At 36.2% G+C, this 19,659-nt stretch overlaps 1 protein-coding gene across 2 annotated transcripts in view; it reads right to left on the reverse strand.

Annotated features, from left to right (window-relative positions):
* CHCHD3 (coiled-coil-helix-coiled-coil-helix domain containing 3) overlaps positions 1-19,659 on the reverse strand; it is a 279,301-nt gene that overhangs the window by 87,798 nt on the left and 171,844 nt on the right. For both annotated transcript variants that reach the window (XM_012739744.3, XM_012739742.3), the window contains exon 5: positions 12,180-12,263. In XM_012739744.3, coding sequence (XP_012595198.2) covers positions 12,180-12,263 — 84 coding nt within the window. The remainder of the gene's footprint in view (positions 1-12,179; positions 12,264-19,659) is intronic.

Below are 19,659 nucleotides of genomic sequence, written 5' to 3' on the forward strand. Positions count from 1 at the left end.
AAGGTTTGTTCTTGGGATAAAATACAGTATTATGTTAACTCATTTCAAGCACTGCTGGCTTATAATGATCCCTCCATAGATGGTAACTGTTCTAATGATGATGCTGATGATACTGACAACACTGATTTTATATTTCTTGGTACACAATGCCCAGTACCACCACCATCCCATCCCCCACGCAGTCATGTAAAATAGCAATGGATGAGAATATTACTAAGGCAATATGATTACATGTATTTCAAAAGTTTTCTCTTAAAGTAGTCACCGCACTGATGTTTGTTAAGTTTATGTAAATAAGATCCACTGCTGCATTAATAGTGGTAGGTGGCATGACGCGAGTAGAAGGACCCTAACTTGAATCTGTGAAGACCTGCAAGATAAGGAGTGACGTGAGACAAGGTGCCCACTAAGCACCCTGGAAGATGCATCTCTAAATCACATGGGCTGTTTTTGACCTGCTGACCGCTCCTTCATTCATTTATTCACCCAGTATTTACCAAGCACCTACTAAGTGCCAAGCACTGGTCTCAGTGCTGGGGACACAGCAGGGAACAGATGAGGACCCGCTCTCGCAGGGCTTATGCAAACACTGCCAGTCGTGAGGGTGCTGGGGCTGTGCTAATTATATCTGAACACTAGTTCCCAACTTCTGCTGAAGGCAAATTAAATTACAGAGCATGTGATTACTGACCATCACCAAACTTACTCTCCAGATACGAGGGAGCACCTTCTAACCTAGGCAAGCAAACTGTGCTGCTTCCTCACAAAATAAGAGCAAGTCTTATAAACTCTTTCTGAAGGGTCACAGAAAACTTGAAGCTCTGAAGAAACGGAAGATGTTGATAAATCTTTCCCTTGCTCCTCCAGCTCTAGATCTTGGCAACACCCACAGAAGTAGTTAAATATTTATCTAATTTGATTACCCTCATTACCTTCATTTCATGAAAGAGAAAAAAATTCCTATTCAGACCTTTGATGCTTGGTGGCATTCTGTTTAGTCCCTGTGCCTGATTTATTCAGGTGAGGATATACAGCTCTTGGGTTAATGGGTGTGATTCTGAATCTTGACATGGAAAAGTCCAGGAGAACCCCTAACACCCATAGCTCCCAATTCTGGGAAGGCTGGAATAATGCAAGCTTGAATCAAGAATGAGCACATAAATACAAAAATGAGATACCTATTATGGGTTATAGCTTTCTCAATGACTCTTGGAGAGATTTAGAATTATGTAGAGAATTCAGAGTGAGAGAGAATACTCACTCCAGAGGAGCTTTATGATTCTAAGATAAGCCTCTTTCATAACCATTTTTAATACAGCACAAAGGGAGGCAATATCAGGATGCTTGGAGGTCCTCAGATGCCCTCAGATTAGGAATTCTGTTGTGAATTCCATGGCTTCTCCACCTTTACACCCTAGGATGCATGTGAAGGACTCAAAAATTATGGGTACAAGGCATCACGTAGGGCACACAGATCTCAGATGACACACTGGGAGCTAAATGAATGAATGTTTCTTGAAAAAAAGATTCTGGGACTTGGGTATAATGCTGAAAACATGGCATGCAGTGCTCTCATCTTGGAAGCTCTGAATGTATATAAACTCTGAGGAGGCCCCTAGAAAAGAAATCTATCCAGCTTAGTTAAAGCTAACATTCCTCAAAATTATTTGGCCATAGCACCCACCCCACTCCTCAACAAACACATTAATTTAATAAAATTTATCCATTGCCTGTTATGTGCTAGGCACTATCACAGTGATCAGAGGAGAAATAGTTCTGAGATTCATGGAACTTACAGATTAATGTTTGTTTCCAGAGAGAACTATTTGAGGCAACCAGTGTGTCAGGTCTGTATCTGAGAATTTAACCTGATGGATCTCTCCAACTCACTAAATTTCCCTCTAAATCCCATGATCTTTAGAACTTTAAGGGACAAAGCTAACAGATACTTCTTACAAAACATCCTGCTATGGAAAACAGTGGTCTGGTGTAGGTTCCCTGGATCCACTTTGTCAATGAAAAGCTCTGTGCCAGATACCAGTGGGCTTTTCTGCCATCTGTAATCACCACTATATCTACAAACAGTGCCTGACTCACTGCAGGAGATTAATAAATGTGTTTTTGAATGAATAGTGAATGCCAAGGACTCCTCCTATTACTTCAAATTCTAATAAGAATGACCAAAGCAAAAACCCTATCTTAGTCTCCGTAGCCAAATTGAATTTGGGTTCCCTTCATTAAATGCTGACCTTACTGTGCAAACCCCTGCTTTAGATGCCAAATTCAAATGTGGGTGCTTCTTATCTGATGAAGCTATGAGCTAATATTATTTTCAAATGTTTTAATGACCAAATGTAGCTAATGTGTTGAAACATAATCCCTTATAGAGGCACAGCTGCCTTATGGTCTGAACATAAAACTGGGATTGAAGAGCACTTTCTCTAACATGAGCCCTGCAATTTCCTTTTTAAAAATTTTAATTTTCATATATTTTAATTTTTCAGTCAGTAAAATAGGAAAATAAGCATTGGCTGGTTTGCCTAAATGGAATACATTTGAAAACTTATAAATAAACAAGATTTCAAGAAACAAAACGATCACTAATAATATTGAAATCGGTTGTGAAGAAAACTCAAGGGATTTAGCCTATTTTCAATCTCATACACAGGAAACACAGAATGACTTCCTGGCTGCAACATTCCTATCAACAGCAAGAAAAATATCTCAAAGAAAGGAAAGGGAGTAATTAATTGTTTTTCAAATAAGATAGCCTGCTGAGGCACCCCAAAATATACAGAATCTATAAAAGTGGAATTATTTTTCCCTGGAATTCATAATACTTTATTTCTTACCTTATCTTTACACATTCAAGTGGCATATCATTTTTAAAAACCATCAGGGTAAACAGAATCTAATTATTTTATTGTGTAGTCTTTCAAAAGGTAAAAGAAATGTGAAGAGTTGAGAAAGTATGCAGCCCATATTGTTGGCATCTCAGCACTTATGATCATCACAAGCACTCACAGAAAGGCAATAGCGGGCTTTAAAGCTGAACTGTATATTATCTCTTTCTTAGAGCCCTGGGGCTATCGCTGCAAAGCACAGTGGTCCATTCTAAGCTCTGAATAGAGAAAAGGAAGAGATCATTAAATTATAATTTCCATGCACAATTGGTACAAGTATTTCTTACCAACAGGATTAATATGAAAGCAAGATCCCAGAATAAAGCTGCTCAGCAGAGAGGATGGCAGTTTAGTGTCTTGTAAATTTGATTTCACTGAAAGCCCTGACACATCATAATAGTGAAATCCTATTTACTGTAGCAAGCAGGATGGATAATGCTATTTAATACTCGGTGTACTGTGTGCCATCAACTCACAGCTTTGTACTCCATGTTCTCATCTTACCTTAAGGTTAATACTTCTTGACAGCCTACATGGTAAATAGAGCCCCAAATTAAGTGCTGATCCCATGATTTGCAAATCTTTCCTCTAAAGTTAGACATAGAAAAATTGGCTCCACTTAAGGGGATCATTTTACCTGGATGTACTTTTAACAGCTCACCTCAGAAAAAAAGAATTTAAGTTATATCCCAAAAGCCAGATTAAGAAAGCAATTCAAGGTTACCCAAACCACATTTCCCATTCGAAATTTAACAGAAGTTCACAGAAAAGCCAATGCATTTTGAAAATTTGTTGAATAATGAATTAAGGATAAGACCCACCCCCCTCATATCCACTATACTGTATTGATTTTTTTCCCCCAGAGAACAAAATAGGGGGGAAACATTCATCTTGCTTACTACTTTTGGAATATCTGCAATAATAAACTTCCTTTAGGAAAGCAGGTAAAAAAGTGTATAATAGTTCAGTCTTTGCATCTAAGTGATAAATACTGTCAATTATATTAACAAAAGATATGGTGACACTGGGCCCTATTAATTTTTCTACCTAACAATTGACATATAAGTGCATTTATTTGAATTATCATTATTTGTTAAAAAGAAAAAATAGGGAGTAACTTAATGTACATGCTCCAAGCCACTTTACTAAAACCTTTGTTACTTACAATAATATCACAATTAAAAGTGACACTGGTTTCTATTGCCTTTCATGTCCAAACAGATGGACCACAGAACCTTGTCTCTGTTTCTGCAACTCTGGGTAACTGCAGAAACCACAGGGAATCTGCCCTGATTTCAACATGAATGAGGAAGATGATACAAAAATTCCAAGTGTCAAAGGAATAATATATTTCTCTAGATTAACAAGTGCAAACTAGCATAACCTGCATAGGCTTATCTACCAGAAAGATACACTTTTGACTATTGTGTTAAATTTGCTATAGATATCACACTGCATGGCCAAAATGAGTAAACCACATGAACAAAAATCACTGACAACTGTTTGGAGAGCACTGTAGGGGGAAAATATCAAAGGGTTTTTAATAAACCAAGTTTATTAAGTTGTCTCTCTACCCCCTAAAAAGGATTGTTTATATTCTAGTATTTCAGGTGTCAATAATCTAACTGTGAATCTAATCTGTATTAATCCCTTGAAAAGGTTGACCCAGCTACACTCACTGAAATAGTTTATGATGACAGATTTCATCTGGTAGCAAAAATGTATAATAATTTCTTCCCATAAGAAGTACACCGGGCTGACAATAACCTGTTCTGTTGTCATTTCTCTTTATTATCATTGTTGGCATTATTTTTCCCCCAAGCTTTGCACGGAGCAGCACAGACACAAAGGTACTAACTGACAAAGAAGAAGTCAAGCAATCAAAAGCCAATTAATCATACAGATGAGCTCAACACTTTACGATGCAATAAAAGATAAGTCATCCACTATAAGTGAGAGACTTTTAAAAATTGCTCATTTGATGTAAGCATGACCTTAGAATTTAATTAGCAACTCTCTCCACAGGTGACAAACTTTTCTTCTTAATGGCAATTTATTTTTCACCATACTCTTTGCATTACTCTCTTTTGCACAGCTTGTACCAATTTCCTCTCCTCTTAGTTCTATGGAAATTACTCTAGTGCATATGCAAACAGCTGCTGAAATCCAGAGGTGTGGTAAACTGAAAGCAATCCATTTCACACTGCCAGAGGTGTGTGTAAACTGAATGCAATCCATGCCACATTGCCACTGATTATTTACCAGGTATAGGATTCAAGTGTCTAAGACAAAATGTCTGCTCTCATGGAACTCCTATGGGAAGGCAGACACAAACAAGTTAACATGTAAATGAGTAAACTAATTATAGATTTGGAGGAATGCTTTGAAAAATATAAACAAGTTGATAAAACATTTATAGACAGGGGTGAAAGTTCTAGTTTTTGATACATTGTTAGGAAAGGCTAAAACTTGTCAGGGAGTCAGAAGACAGCTATTCAGAGTTGGAAAAGAACATCCCAGGCCTAGAGAACAACAAATGCAAAGACCTTGAAGTGTAAAAGAATTCTGAAGGACAGTACACACTCAGTAGTTCTTCAATACAGTAAGCACATAATAAATAACAGATATTATGTTTAGAAACAAGCAGGTATCTATTTGATTATAAGCTAAGAAAATCCTTCTTGCATTTATTATGTACTATACATAGAGCAATATTTAAAATGGCTACAAATATATCTTCATATTTAAGAATGTGAATAAAACTGCAAATGGAGTAGGGAGTAGTGGAATTCTCAAAAATAAATAAATAAATAAATAACAATGCATGCCATCCTACCAGGTTGATCTGAACATTTTAAGTGTACCTAACTAAACTCTCTGATCTCTCTCAGCTCCTCAAGCCACCAGGACTCTTTATGTCTTCTTTCACGCTGTGCCAAAAGCCCCTATTCTTAGTAAAGCCAAGAGCAAAGTGGATTCAGTAGAGCAAATCAATTCAAATTCATAATTGAGAAGTTATACATGCAAGACACACTAACCATCAAAGAGCTCAAATCTTCAAGATGTCCTGAGGAGGCAGGGGCTTTCAGCATGGACGACCCCTGGGGGGCTGTGGATTCTACTCTGTAATACGAGGGCCTGGCCCTTCCTCTCATTTCCCTCCCACAAGCCAACAGACTCCTAGAAAATACACATTTTCCTGAAGAACATGCAGATAATCCAGACTCAAGAATCATCAGGACAGTTTACTGAAAGTAAAAGTTTATTTTCTTTCTAGAAGATGCAATGAGATGACTATAGTAATATTATGAAAGTAAGAGTGAATGTATGAAGACCTTCAAAAAATTTTAAAACTGCTTGAATGACTGTGAATTTCTTACTTCATAGTAAAAGTACAACTAGATACTATTAATAAAATAACTCTTACGGGTATCATAATGTAGTCACTAGGTAATAAGACCTTCTTTATTCACCTTTGGTCACATTTTGCCAGAAAGTATCAAATCCTGGGGGGAAATCATGCATTTTTTAATGCTTACCACTTTTAATGCATGAGATAGCATTAATCAAATCATAGCATCAGGACCTAAAAAGTGGTGTTAGAAGCCAGAAAGAACTAACTTACCACCCAAACAACTACTATAATCGGAAAGATTTAACTTCTTAAATACAGAACCAACGCATATTAAAGATAGCATTGGATAGTTGCTAAAATCTCAGGTGTGGAGCTTGGCTCAAATCCAGATCTATCACATTTTGGCTGTGTATTTTTGGCTGCATATTCTTGGGCAACTTACTTTAAGCCTTAGAATCTTCACCCACACGACAGCATGGAAAGCCTTATAGGGTTGTTTGTGAGGATAAAATGAGATAACCCGTACAAAGTGCCTAACACAGTGTAAATGTACAAAAAACGTTATTGTTAGCTACTATGATAAAGGTGATGTTATAAATTATATCAAAATATTCAAAGTGAAACTTGATTATCATACAGGATAGATTTAAATCATTAATGTAAATGGTTAGTGAAGCAGATACTAAATATTTTATGCATATTTAATAACCATACACTAATAAACATAACTTTATAGTATAAGCTTAGTAAATCTAAGATTCATTCACTGGACTTCTATGTGTGAGCTGTGGAAAATGTAGAAGAAAATGACCTCTGCCTGCAAGGAGTTTACAAGATAAACATACATAACTAATCACCATTATTATAAATAAAATATGGCATCCTATAGAGAGGTATAAAGCATTATGGATTTATTTGTCAAGTATAAAACAAAGCAAAAATAAAGTTAGAAAAATAATAAAATAAGTTAGAAAAACAAACAAAAAAAGCAGAATTCTCCAAGGGACTTAGAGACCACTTCTTAAAAACATTTAAGAACCTTCTCTTTGAAAATTGCTCTAGGCTGCTTCTCATCAAATCACCAACCAGGAATTAACACTCTCCAAGTCTCTTACACCAACAATCAGGAATTAATACTCGCTAAGTATTTTTCAATCAATCCACACATCTCAATGTGATACCCTCAATGTTCTTAAAAGACAAATGTTTACTTTCACATCTATGTCGATGCCATTTGATAACTCAGCAACATTTGACTATGAAAAATAAGAACTTGAAAAACTTTTCAAATGGCTTCAACCTCTCTCAGTAAAGAGTTGCTGCTTTTGAATACTGTTGCTAAGAAGGGTGAAATCAGTGTCCAGTAAAATTAAACTTATCGCTCCTAATGAGTTAGTGAAAGGAGAAAATGATCTGAGACTCCTGGTGGGCTAGCCAATACAAATACCTGGGTGGAGAAAGCTACATTCACACACGGGAATTATCTAATTGGTAAAGAGTTTAAAGAAACAGACGCAAGCAGCAAACCAAGCTGTACCATAGAACTAAATGTGCTTCACATGTTTAGCAGACCTTTGATTCATACTCTCAAAAGAAATTAAATCAAGCCAATAAAAATAAATAGTTGAAGTAATGAGTCATCAAACAGCGATAATGTATACAATTTGTGTTTGTTAATCTAGTAGATTAACAGATGGTAAGGTTATCTCAGGGATCACTCTCAGAACGATTCTGTAAAAGACTCATTGATGCTTCCCTCTCCATTAATGCTAAACCACCTGGTATTGACTTTATGGTTTCATCATTTCATTTGGTTAAGAGAGAGAAAGATACGTGTTTATATTCACTTTTAAACCACAAGCAACCTGGATTTCACAGTAAGTTAGATGATTCTGCAAGTTATCATAATATTATAATCATTTTTCTTACATTATGCATTATTGGATTCAGCACTTTTACACCTTCTAATACAAAGTGTGTGCAGAATTCCTAATAGAAATGGTTAGACATTGTAATTTTCACTGCTGTCACAATGCAAGAGAAAACCCCTTCACAATCTTTTGCATTAAGCCTAGAAAATGCTTTATCATTAGAGACCTAAATATCTCTCATATATTCCTGGGAGAAATCCGACTGGACAAATTCAGCTTAGGTACTTTGGGAATGGCAGAAACAAACAAAAATATGACTATATAGAAGTGGGCAGAAGACATGAGGAAGTTGAATAATACTAAAGTAACGTTAGTATCTTGTACATAATGGAAAGCAGACATTCTTTAAAGGCAACAGCTGATACCTGATAAGCTCTTTCCAGTTTTCAAGGGGCTTTTACATATATCATCCTACCTGCCCCGCAACCATAAAGGTGAGCAAGGAAGAAGTACTACCCTCATTTTAAATAAACAAACACCACAAGAGATTAAGTAAATTGCCAAACGGCTTGGTAACAAAAGCATGCCTTCTGACTCCCTGATTAACCTTCCTTCTACCACATTATTAAATATTTAAGTTATTAAGTATTAACTAATAGCAGTGTGATCATTCCACCTCAGGATTCTAAGCTCAGTGGTGCTTCCCAGCTTTCAGTTTAAATTCTCGGAGTACTACTTTCCAGCCTGATCTTCAAAAAAGAAAAAAGTATATTTTGCCTATATAAGAAGAAACAATTACAATGACTTGATCTCGTCATATTGTAGCCATCTGATCTTCTACCACCTGCTCTACCTGATGCCAAAAACAGTAGTTTACTTGCCAAGCAGACAAGCTTAACCTGTTGAGAACAAATCCTCTCAATCCCTTCTCTCAGTCTGAATTGTTTCAATCAAACTGGTGGATCTATGAGAAATGGGTGAATACTTTTCAGTGCCTTTTCTTGTACCCGACAGTGATTAATAGCAAATTCTTATAAGACACATTGTAAAATGATGGCAAAGAAAAACTATCATTGGGTGGGGAAAAGCAGGTGCTAGGTGAATCACTTTCCCTTCACTTTCATTCATTTATTTAAGCTAACATTTATGATAAATGTCAGGCACAGAACACAAAGTATAAAAGTAAAATAATAGCTACTGTGAATGAGTGGTTACTCTGTGCTGGACAATATTATAGGTGCTTTATGAGAATTAGCTCATTTAACAAATTAGTGAGGAAAGTACTATTAGACCATCGCTTGACAGATAAAAAAAATAAAAGGTTAAGTAAGATACTCCGCATTACACAGCAGGTAAATGCCAGTTCAGGGATTTAAATCCAAGGCATCTGGCCTCAGAGGCTGTGCTCAAAACCTGAGTTCTGTAGACTACAACCAGTGGGCCAAAGCAGGTCCACCACCTGTTTTTGGTTTTACACTTTTAAATGGTTGAAAAGAAAATAATTTAGTGACATGTGAAAATTACATGAAATTTAAACGTCAGTGTCCATAAATTAGAAAATAGCCAAACTAATTCATTTACATATTGGCTTTGCCCGCTTTTACATTACAAAGACAGAGTTGAGTAGCTGCAAGGGAACCATTCATGGCCCAAAAAGCTAGAAACATTTACTATCTGGCCATTTACAGAAAAATCTTCTGACTTATGCTCTAAACCATTGTACTTTATGCCTATTCAACATTTCTCCTTAGATGTCTTAGGAAGTGTCCCAAACTTAACATATCCAAAATCAAACTCCTCATCTCCTCCACCACCCGCATACATCCCAGTCCATATCTTAAGAGTTTTCCCCTATGGAAAGTCCATCCTTCTCTTAATAGTTATAAAAGCCATAGACCTGGAGTATCTTTGGCTCTTTCTATCACTCATGTTCCAAACCATCATCAAATACAGTCCGCTCAACCTTTGAAATGCCCAACCACATTTCATTACTTCCGCCACTTGCACCCTGACCTACGCCATTGCCATTCCTTCTCTGAATTATTGCCATAAACTCAGTAATTCTTCCTTGCTTCAAATTCTTGCCCAAGACAGCAGCCAGAGTGCTCTTCTACTCACAAACACTTTGGCCATCCCAAACAAGCCAACCACACTCCTGCTTCAGGGCTTTGGCACTGGCTTCCTTCCCTATTCCTACTTTCCTGTTTCTCTTCTCAAATGTCATCTCATTAGATAGACCTTCCCTCTCAACCCAACCCATGCCTAACCTGGGCCCCGGGACTTCCTTTTCCATGCTTTATTGTTCTCCAAATTATCCCAACCTGCCATACAACACATATACTGGCTTTAAGTTGAATTTAAGCTCCATGAGAGCAGCTGTTTAGTTCATTTGTCTTCACAAGTACATATCTAGCATTAGACCAGGGCCTGATTTATATTAGGTACTTAAGTAGATATCTGCTGAATGAATGAGAAAATAATCCCTATATTCAAGAATCATTCAGCCCAGTGACATATGGAGAAGGTAAACACATTTAACATATAAATAACTGTACTGAGTGGGGTTTAATGATGTATTTCTTATTTTTTCCTACTTTCTTACCAAATAACACATTCTAAACAAATCAAATTAGGGGGGACTCAATCAAAAGGAAGAGAAGGCTCACTCTGTCACCTCACAGCATGTGTATAAAATTAATTTAGATAACAACTTTTTTTTTCCCCTGAGACAGAGTCTCTCTCTGTTGCCTGGGCTAGAGTGCCATGGCGTCAGCCTAGCTCACAGCAACCTTAAACTTCTGGGCTCAAGCAATCCTCCTGCCTCAGCCTCCCGAGTAACTGGGACTACAGGCATGTGCCACCAGGCCCGGCTAATTTTTTCTATGTATATTTTTAGTTGGCCAATTAATTTCTTTCTATTTTTAGTACAGACGGCCCCCGCTCTTGCTCAGGCTGGTTTCGAACTCCTGACCTTGAGTGATCCTCCCGCCTCAGCCTCCCAGAGTGCTAGGATTCCAGGCATGAGCCACCACGCCCAGCCCAAATCTACTTTTTGAATGGGTGTACTGATGAGGTTCTCAGACTCTCTGCTATCACGCCTGGCCTCAAACTCCCATTCTTAAAGCCACTGCCTTCTAGCCGGGCGCGGTGGCTCACGCCTGTAATCCTAGCTCTCTGGGAGGCTGAGGCGGGCAGATTGCTCGAGGTCAGGAGTTCGAAACCAGCCTGAACAAGAGTGAGACCCCGTCTCTTCTATAAATAGAAAGAAATTAATTGGCCAACTAATATATATACAAAAAAAAAAAAAAATTAGCCGGGCATGGTGGCAAATGCCTGTAGTCCCAGCTACTTGGGAGGCTGAGGCAGGAGGATTGCTTGAGCCAGGAGGTTGAGGTTGCTGTGAGCTAGGCTGAAGCCACGGCACTCACTCTAGCCTGGGCAACAAAGCGAGACTCTGTCTCAAAAAAAAAAAAAAAAAAAAAAGCCACTGCCTTCTTATATTTCAGTCTTAATTCCCTCCTTTGCATCTCTGTCAAATTCTAGGTCCATGTTGAGTAGACATACATGTCTTCTCCTTTTCCTAATTCTTCTCTTTAAGTTCTACTATTCAGCTCCTATCTACTGCTCTTGAAAGAGACATTCATTTCTTAGCCACAAATGCAGCAAACAGAGCTTTCACAAAGAAAATATATCTTTTAAAACACTACCATTTCTAAGAATGTACTCAAGTTTAGTCAATGTTTGGGTGAGTTAAGAGTAGCATTGTACTGTTTGACCTGAAAGCAATGTGGATGCTAAACATATAAGGAAAAGTATTTGGGGAAGTTCCAAAGTGGTAAAATGTATCAATGAAGCAGTACCACAACCATCCCAAAATGATAAGAGAAATGACATTCTCAGACAGAATGAACTACCTGTTTGGCTTCTTCATTTCTTCGCCACTTTTTAACAAGGAAATGCAGTTATAGTCCTTAATTTATTGATTTTTAAATAAATATATGGGAATGCTGCATATGTGTAAAGAGAATCAATGACAAAAAATAATCATACCCTCTCCTCCAGTCTAGCCAGCTGCTCTTTGTAGAATGCATCCTGCTTCTTTAGCACTCGGTCTTTTTCTTCCAGCTGCTTAGCCTAAAAAAGGAAATGAAGAATATACTATATCAAGAAAAAGCAGCAACAGCAAAGCAAAAGTATAAATTGCATTACAAATAAGTATAGAAAGCTGAAGATTTTTGCAATCTATTAGGTCTCTGCCATAGAAAAAGATTAATAAGATGATGATTGCTGCATTTAAATGTAAAGAATAAATCTGCATTGTAATTTTTTTTTTTTACTGTACCAGCTGTGTCCTACTTTGTCCAAATGTATTTGGAAATGTCAGAATACAACACTCTACAGACTGTCTTATTTAACTCCTCTTTCAAAGAGTAATTTCAAGGACTAATATTTTGCACAATATAAACTTTGATTTTACTCTGAGTATAAGAAACGTGGTTACTAACCTTCTTAAAGAATAACAAAAAAGCCTTAATTACATTTTGTATATAAATCTTATGTTTGAGAACTCTTAAATTGCCACTGAAACTTGCATATAAACATATGCATTGTTACCTAGTTTCCTTTTTACAAAGAATTTGTTGTCTCGGATGGGTGGGAGCAAAAACTACTATAATTGTTTATTTCAATAATTTAACATAATGATAATAAATAAAAATAATTAAAATCAATTAAAAAACCTTTAGGTATCTCACTTCTAAATTTACAAAATCAAAAAATTAGTAGTAAAATATTTCTGGTTCTTTAAAACAATAATGATAAAGATAGCTACTTATGGATATTTTTCAAGATTAGTAAAAAATGCATTTCTTAAACAGTTGTTAGCATCTTAAATATTGGGATCGATTCACCTTTGTCTCTGAGGGAAGGGACCTCCCTATATAACTCTGAGTTAATAAAGTTTTCAACATACCTTTTGTTCAGTGAATGCTGAATGCCTGACTACTACTTTTAAGAAACAGAGCAAGTATATATTTTGGCATTACCAGCCTTGTGCCGTGCACCGTGTTCTTTTGCGAAGTGATAGTGTGGTGCCGGGCACAGATGTCAGGGAGCCTGTCTACTCAGCTATCTGCTTAGTTTGGGTGAACTGATTTGCACATTTGTAGGTTGTCATTTTGCTACTTACTTTGTCTTCCATATCCTGCAGCATGTTAAAAACAAACAAACAGTTATTTAAAAACATAAGTATTGTTTTTTCCTAATGTCACAGAGAAATCTGATGGATAATATCTAAAATGCAAACCAAAGAAGACAATGGGGAAAAAATAAGATAAAATGCTTAACTTGGGACACATTTAAATATCACTGTGCCATTCCAGTTTGAACAGAAGATTTCAAAATGAAAAGTTTATGCTGCTGGAATGCATATGAATAAATAAAAAATATAATAGTAAGGTAAGATAAAAATACATTCATATGCAAGTATATAATTTATGGCTCCTTAGTCAACACAGTAAAACCTTTAGTGGACTGTTAGGAATATAAAAAAAAAAATAAATGGAGAAAAGAATTTTGACAGATAAAACTAAGTGTGAAGAAAATATACGTGACTACATAACCTAAAGAGAAAAGTCTTCTCTACATTCAACACACACACTCAAAACATAAATAAAGGAAATAGATAAGAACAGACTCATAAAAACTTTCATAAAACAAAAAAAGTCATAAAGTCAAAAGAATAAGAAAATGGCAAAACGAGGAAAAGAAATGCTGACATGTAACTGTGAAAGTTATGTTATTAATATATAGAATACTTAAAAACAGCCTATTCCTCCTCCTTTCCCCCACCCAAAAAACCCAAAAGAAAAAGACAAAAATAATAAACTGGCAATTCACACAAAAAAATATTATACACACATGAAAAAATCCAACTCCACAGGAAATAAAAAATGCAAATTAAAATAGTGTTTCAGTATTCATCTATCAAAATGATAAAAATATAAGATAATAATACTAAATATTGGCAAAGTCCAGGAAAACAGGCTCTTCTATACACTGTTGGTCAGAATGTAAATTGCTATAACCATTTCATAAATTAACATGATAAAATGCAATAACTCTTAACAATGCACATATGCACTGAGGTCTAAAAACTGTATTTCTTCTAGTACTTTAGTAATTAAGGCAACATGCCTAGATGTTCATTATAAGGTTGCTTAGATTTTCAAAACAAACAAACAAACAAAAAAACCAATCCAATGGTTGAATAATATATATATGCTAAGTACACTATGTAAAAAAGAAAAAAAGAAAAAGGTTATGAACAGGAAGGACAGTATAGCCTCCTTTTTTGTAGCAAAAAGGGAAAATAAAAAAAATCCTATATTCTATAAAATGTCAACAGAGGTTACAACAGAGTAGTAGGCTTATGGGTGGGTAGTTTCTATTTTTCTTATTTTTGCTTCTTTATATTTTCAGAATTAAAAATAAACTTTATAGTCAAGGGGCAAAAGGAAGAAATTTTTTTTGAGGTGAGGAAACGAAGACATTTCTTGATTATGGTGGTGGTTACACAATGGTATGCATTTGTCAAAAGTCATAGAACTGTATATCAAAAAGAATGAATATAAAATATAAATTTTTAAAATAAATATAAATTAAGTATGCCAAAATTTATAACTATAAATGCATGGATGTGTGTATAAATCTTTATTATTGTTAATCTTCTTACCATGTGACCAATTTTACTTCCAGGCATTCAACCCTAACAAATATTAAGTACAAAAAATTTATAACCAAGAAAATACAACCCGCATTATTTAAAGCAACAAACAAGTGTGAACAACAGAAGTTTGAGTGAATAAGATAATGGTCCAACAATGGGGGATTGATTATAAAGAATTTAACCCAGCCATATGATCAAACATTAAAGCCACTGAAAATGGATGTTTTAATAATTAACTTTTTGGCCAGGCGTGGTGGCTCACGCCTGTAATCCTAGCACTCTGGGAGGCCAAGGTGGGAGGATCTCTCAAGGTCAGTTTGAAACCAGCCTGAGCAAGAGTGAGACCCTGTCTCTACTAAAAATAGAAAGAAATTAATTGGCCAACTAAAATATATAGAACAAATTAGCCGGGCATGGTGGCACATGCCTGTAGTCCCAGCTACTTGGGAGACTGAGGGATCGCTTGAGCCCAGGAGTTTGAGGTTGCTGTGAGCTAGGCTGACGCCACAACACTCTAGGCTGGGCTACGGAGTGAGACTCTGTCTCAAAAAAAAAAAAAAAAAAAAAAGTAATTAACTTTTTAAGACAAAATAGTGAGAAAAAAACACAAGTCATAGAATATACAGTAAGTTCTAAAAAATGGAGGAGGGGGAAGGGAAAGAGAGAGACAGAGAAGGTTGAATGTTTATACAGGTATGGAAAAAGTATGAAACACACTAACAAGTTAACAGTGGTCATGATATGCATATTTCTTATTTTAAGTGTTTCCTCTTTCCTAAAATGAATAGCTATTCTGTAATCAGAAAAGTATTTTTCAAACAACAACATTACATATGCTTATCCTTGACTAACAGATGGAAATGTCAACGTGGCATAGTAGCTAAAACAGTGAACTATTAAGTAATTTCATTAACCCCCAAAATTTGTTTTAACAACTTGAACAGTTATAAATAGTAGGTAAAATAATGTCCATGCTAACTCCTTAATGTATTAACTCCCGGTTCTCTCCCATTCAATGTATGAAATTACCCATGATGTCTGTTAAAGCACACTCACACTAAATAATGTATCTTTTGTTCTCACAGTGAGATTAAAAAACAAATGCAAAATGACAGATATTCCATTATAGTTATTTAGAAAACACAGAGAAAATTCAATGCTACAACTATATTGCATGAGCTGAGGACACTACTGAGGACACTGCACCAATTAACAAATTTAATTTTGAAGAGCTGATTACAACCTTAATAAAGGATGTACAGGAATATGCCCATTCACTTTTCTGAGATATAATTATTGAAAAAATGTAAAGCAACATTCCAAAAGGTCAGATATACACACTAAAGACGAAAGAGGGGATATACCTTCAAGGACCTGACACCAAACTATAGGGGCTTGTAGCACAAATCTTTCCCTCGATGACAAACAGAATCAATAGTCAGATCCACTGGGAGGAATAACAGAGCAAGAAACATGGTCACAACACTTTAATGGCACATTGCTTTGAAGCAGTTAATGTGATGCTAGGAGAAAAAGTCACACGATATGAATCCTGAAACTTAAATAAGCCTAGAATACACTGACTAAGCTAATAGCTATTGAGGATGGAGAGTCACACTCAGCTTAAGGAAAAGCAGTAAACCAACTGCATGGAAATAAAAGTTCTTTGTAGAACCCTTTAACAGATATAGAATAATTGTAAATGAACACATAAAAACAAAGAGGATTATAAGATTATTTATTGTTACTGAATCATTTCTTAGGGGAAAAAAAATATATATAAAAAGTTTCCCCCACCTCCTGTTTACTATTCCTAGAAGAAATGTGCACTGATTAGTTTTCAGATCTTGCTAGATTTGGGATAACATGATGCAGCTTGAAAATGTGACAGAATGTGCTTAAGTGGATCATTATAGAAAACTAGAGCATCCCATAAGCAAGAGAAACAAAGAACATAAAGAAATTAAGTTTTAAGAAACCCAACACATGAATATTTTGATGTCAGTGTTGGTGGCTAGGTTAAAAATGAAGTCTACACTATTTACTTCTTTAAAGACTTACCTCTTCTCAGAAAGGACTTCAAGGTGCTTTACAAGAAAGGATGTAATAAAGTGAATACAAGATAAAACTGGATTGCAGATATAACATATTTTGCTGATAGGAACTTTACCTTCCAATATATAGTCTTAGGTAGCTCTTCATAGCGCAAACTTTTCGGCATTACTATGCCCTTTCAGCCTTGGTTGCTCCTAGGGACTAAGGTGTGGCACTAAGCATGTGACATTAGGAACTCAGTGACATCATAATCACTTAGCTCAGAGGCATTGTATTGTTACTTCGTACATCAAGAGCAAGGCACGTTGAGGCAAGATTCCGTGCTATAGAAAACTTGAATATTTTAAATGACAAACTTCTTCGAAATGCCAGCACTCAATTTCAATAGCTCAAGATAGAGAACAAAGCAGGTATCTGCTCAGTTTTCCAAGGGATGATACTATGCAACCAGAAATTACTTGGACTGAGAAAAGGCAACAACTCTGTGTCAACCTAAATAGGAAATCACTACATTTCCTTTATTCTATCTAAAACTCATAACCATCTGAAACATACATATAATGAACTGAGAAAGATTAATCTTTCGCAATGATATGGATAATCTGTGGTAAGCAAAATCTCCCTATCATCTTACAACTCATATAGGTAAATCAGCAAATAAGAGTAGAAAAAAGCTTTATTCCTTGTCAGAACTACATGAGCAACAATATATATGAATCTCATAAAATTATATGCTGACATAAAACAATGAAAAAGAAAAATATCAAAGGGGCTGAACCATAAACTTGTAACGTAATATTACATTTAGAAGCTGTAGAACATGACCACTGTGAATATCAATTAGCCATAACAGAATAATTAAAGTAGCCATGTATTCAATTAGTTGAGTACTCGACTTGTGTTATAAATGAGAAATTACATAGGGTTCACTGAGCCTTTACCAAGTGATGCTGATAAACAACTATATTTAAAGAGCTGTTTTCCAAACTATACCAGAAAGTGACCTTCAAGAGGGTAACTCATCTAGGTGAATGTAAATGATGCCCAACCCATTATCAACATCGTCATACTTTTCAGTGACCATTTAGAGTCAGAAGCATAAGCTGTAGGCAACCCACTGTACTGATGTCCACTAACACCACCATACCTCATGTAGGTTGAACACAGACCAGAGTTAGGGATAATAAAAGCACACTCTTCCAGTAGACTTCTTTATCTGAAGTCTGGCATTCAAACCCAAGGCCCCAGGATTAGGTGAAGTCAGTTTGTTCTTTTGTTTATTTGTTTTGTCTTTCCCAGAAAAGTTTCAAGAATCCTGGTCTACATGTCAGCCTTTTCAATACTAATAGCTTACAGGAAACAGCCCACTGAGTATTGTCCTTTGCAACTTTTGGGCGTGCAGGTTTATTCTTTTGAAATAAGAAAGCAGAGGCAAAGATTAAAACTAAAAAGTAAAGCCAGACCAGGAGCGGTGGTAATCCTAGCACTCCGGGAGGCCAAGGCAGAAGGATCTTTCGAGATCAGGAGTTCAAGACCAGCCTGAGCAAGAGTAAGACCCCATCTCTACTAAAAATAGGAAGAAATTAGCTGGATAACTAAAAATATATAGAGAAAATTAGCCAGGCATGGTGGCGCATGCCTGAAGTCCCAGCTACTCGGGAGGCTGAGGCAGAAGGATTGATTGAGCTTAGGAGTTGGCTGTTGCTATCAGCTAGGCTGATGACACGGCACTCTAGCCCAGGCAACAGAGTGAGACTGTCTCCAAAAAAAAAAAAAAACAAAACCAAAATGTAAAGCCAACAATGAATAAAAGAGGAGACTATTGGACTACAAAATTCAGAACAAAAAGCAATCTAGCGTTATTTAGCTTTAAATTTTTCCAGAACTTCTCTCATAACTTTTATGCAGATCATAGTATTCCACAAAAGCAGCAGAATTAAGTGCTATTAATAGATGAAATCAGAACCAGTTTTGTAAGATTTTTTTCTATGGTTTGGGAAGGGGGAGGTTTAAACTTTCCATTTACTTCTCCTGTTTCCTAGTTTTATTTCATAATTCAGAACTTATTAGCACTATGGCATAGTAGGAGACTCACTTGGTGAAGAGAAAGGGGACCCAGATGCTCACCCTTGCTCTGCTAAATCACCATATGACCATGCACCGACCACCCCAGCCCCCATTTCCAAAACTGCTCTTGAAAGTTACTTCATGTGGTTTTCCCCAAGTTATACCTCTCATGTGGTTTTCACCAAGTTATACCTCTGCTATGTCTCTCACTTTTGCATCTAATAAAATCTTTCAATAGGTTTCTTATGGCACTTGTTTTTGATTTGCCTTGTATCATACATGTTTACTTTCCCACTGCCTCTCCTTACTTGTAAACTGTGAAACAAGAAAGGGGCTTCCCTCCTCTCTATGTCTTTGACTCAACCTAGATCTGTACTGCCCACAAAGGAAACACTCAGTACATGGTGGCTGAACTAAATGAACTACACTGAGGGGACAAGTTTGTACAAAGTACGCAGTCACATCTTCTAGGAAGGAAATCTGTCACAATGTCCATGATTTACTTCAAAATGCCACAGCAGACATTATGTGTATGTGTTTTTTAAGCTCTGAACTAGGTGCTGTCACCATGTTACCCAAGTAAGCACAATCCAAGAGCAATCAGCAAGTATTCTCATAAGCAGCTCAAAATTGGAAGCTCACAAAGTAGAAGAAGCTACCAGAAGGGCTCATTCATCCATG

Source organism: Microcebus murinus, chromosome 9 (assembly GCF_040939455.1).
Source record: "Microcebus murinus isolate Inina chromosome 9, M.murinus_Inina_mat1.0, whole genome shotgun sequence".
NCBI lineage: Eukaryota > Metazoa > Chordata > Mammalia > Primates > Cheirogaleidae > Microcebus > Microcebus murinus.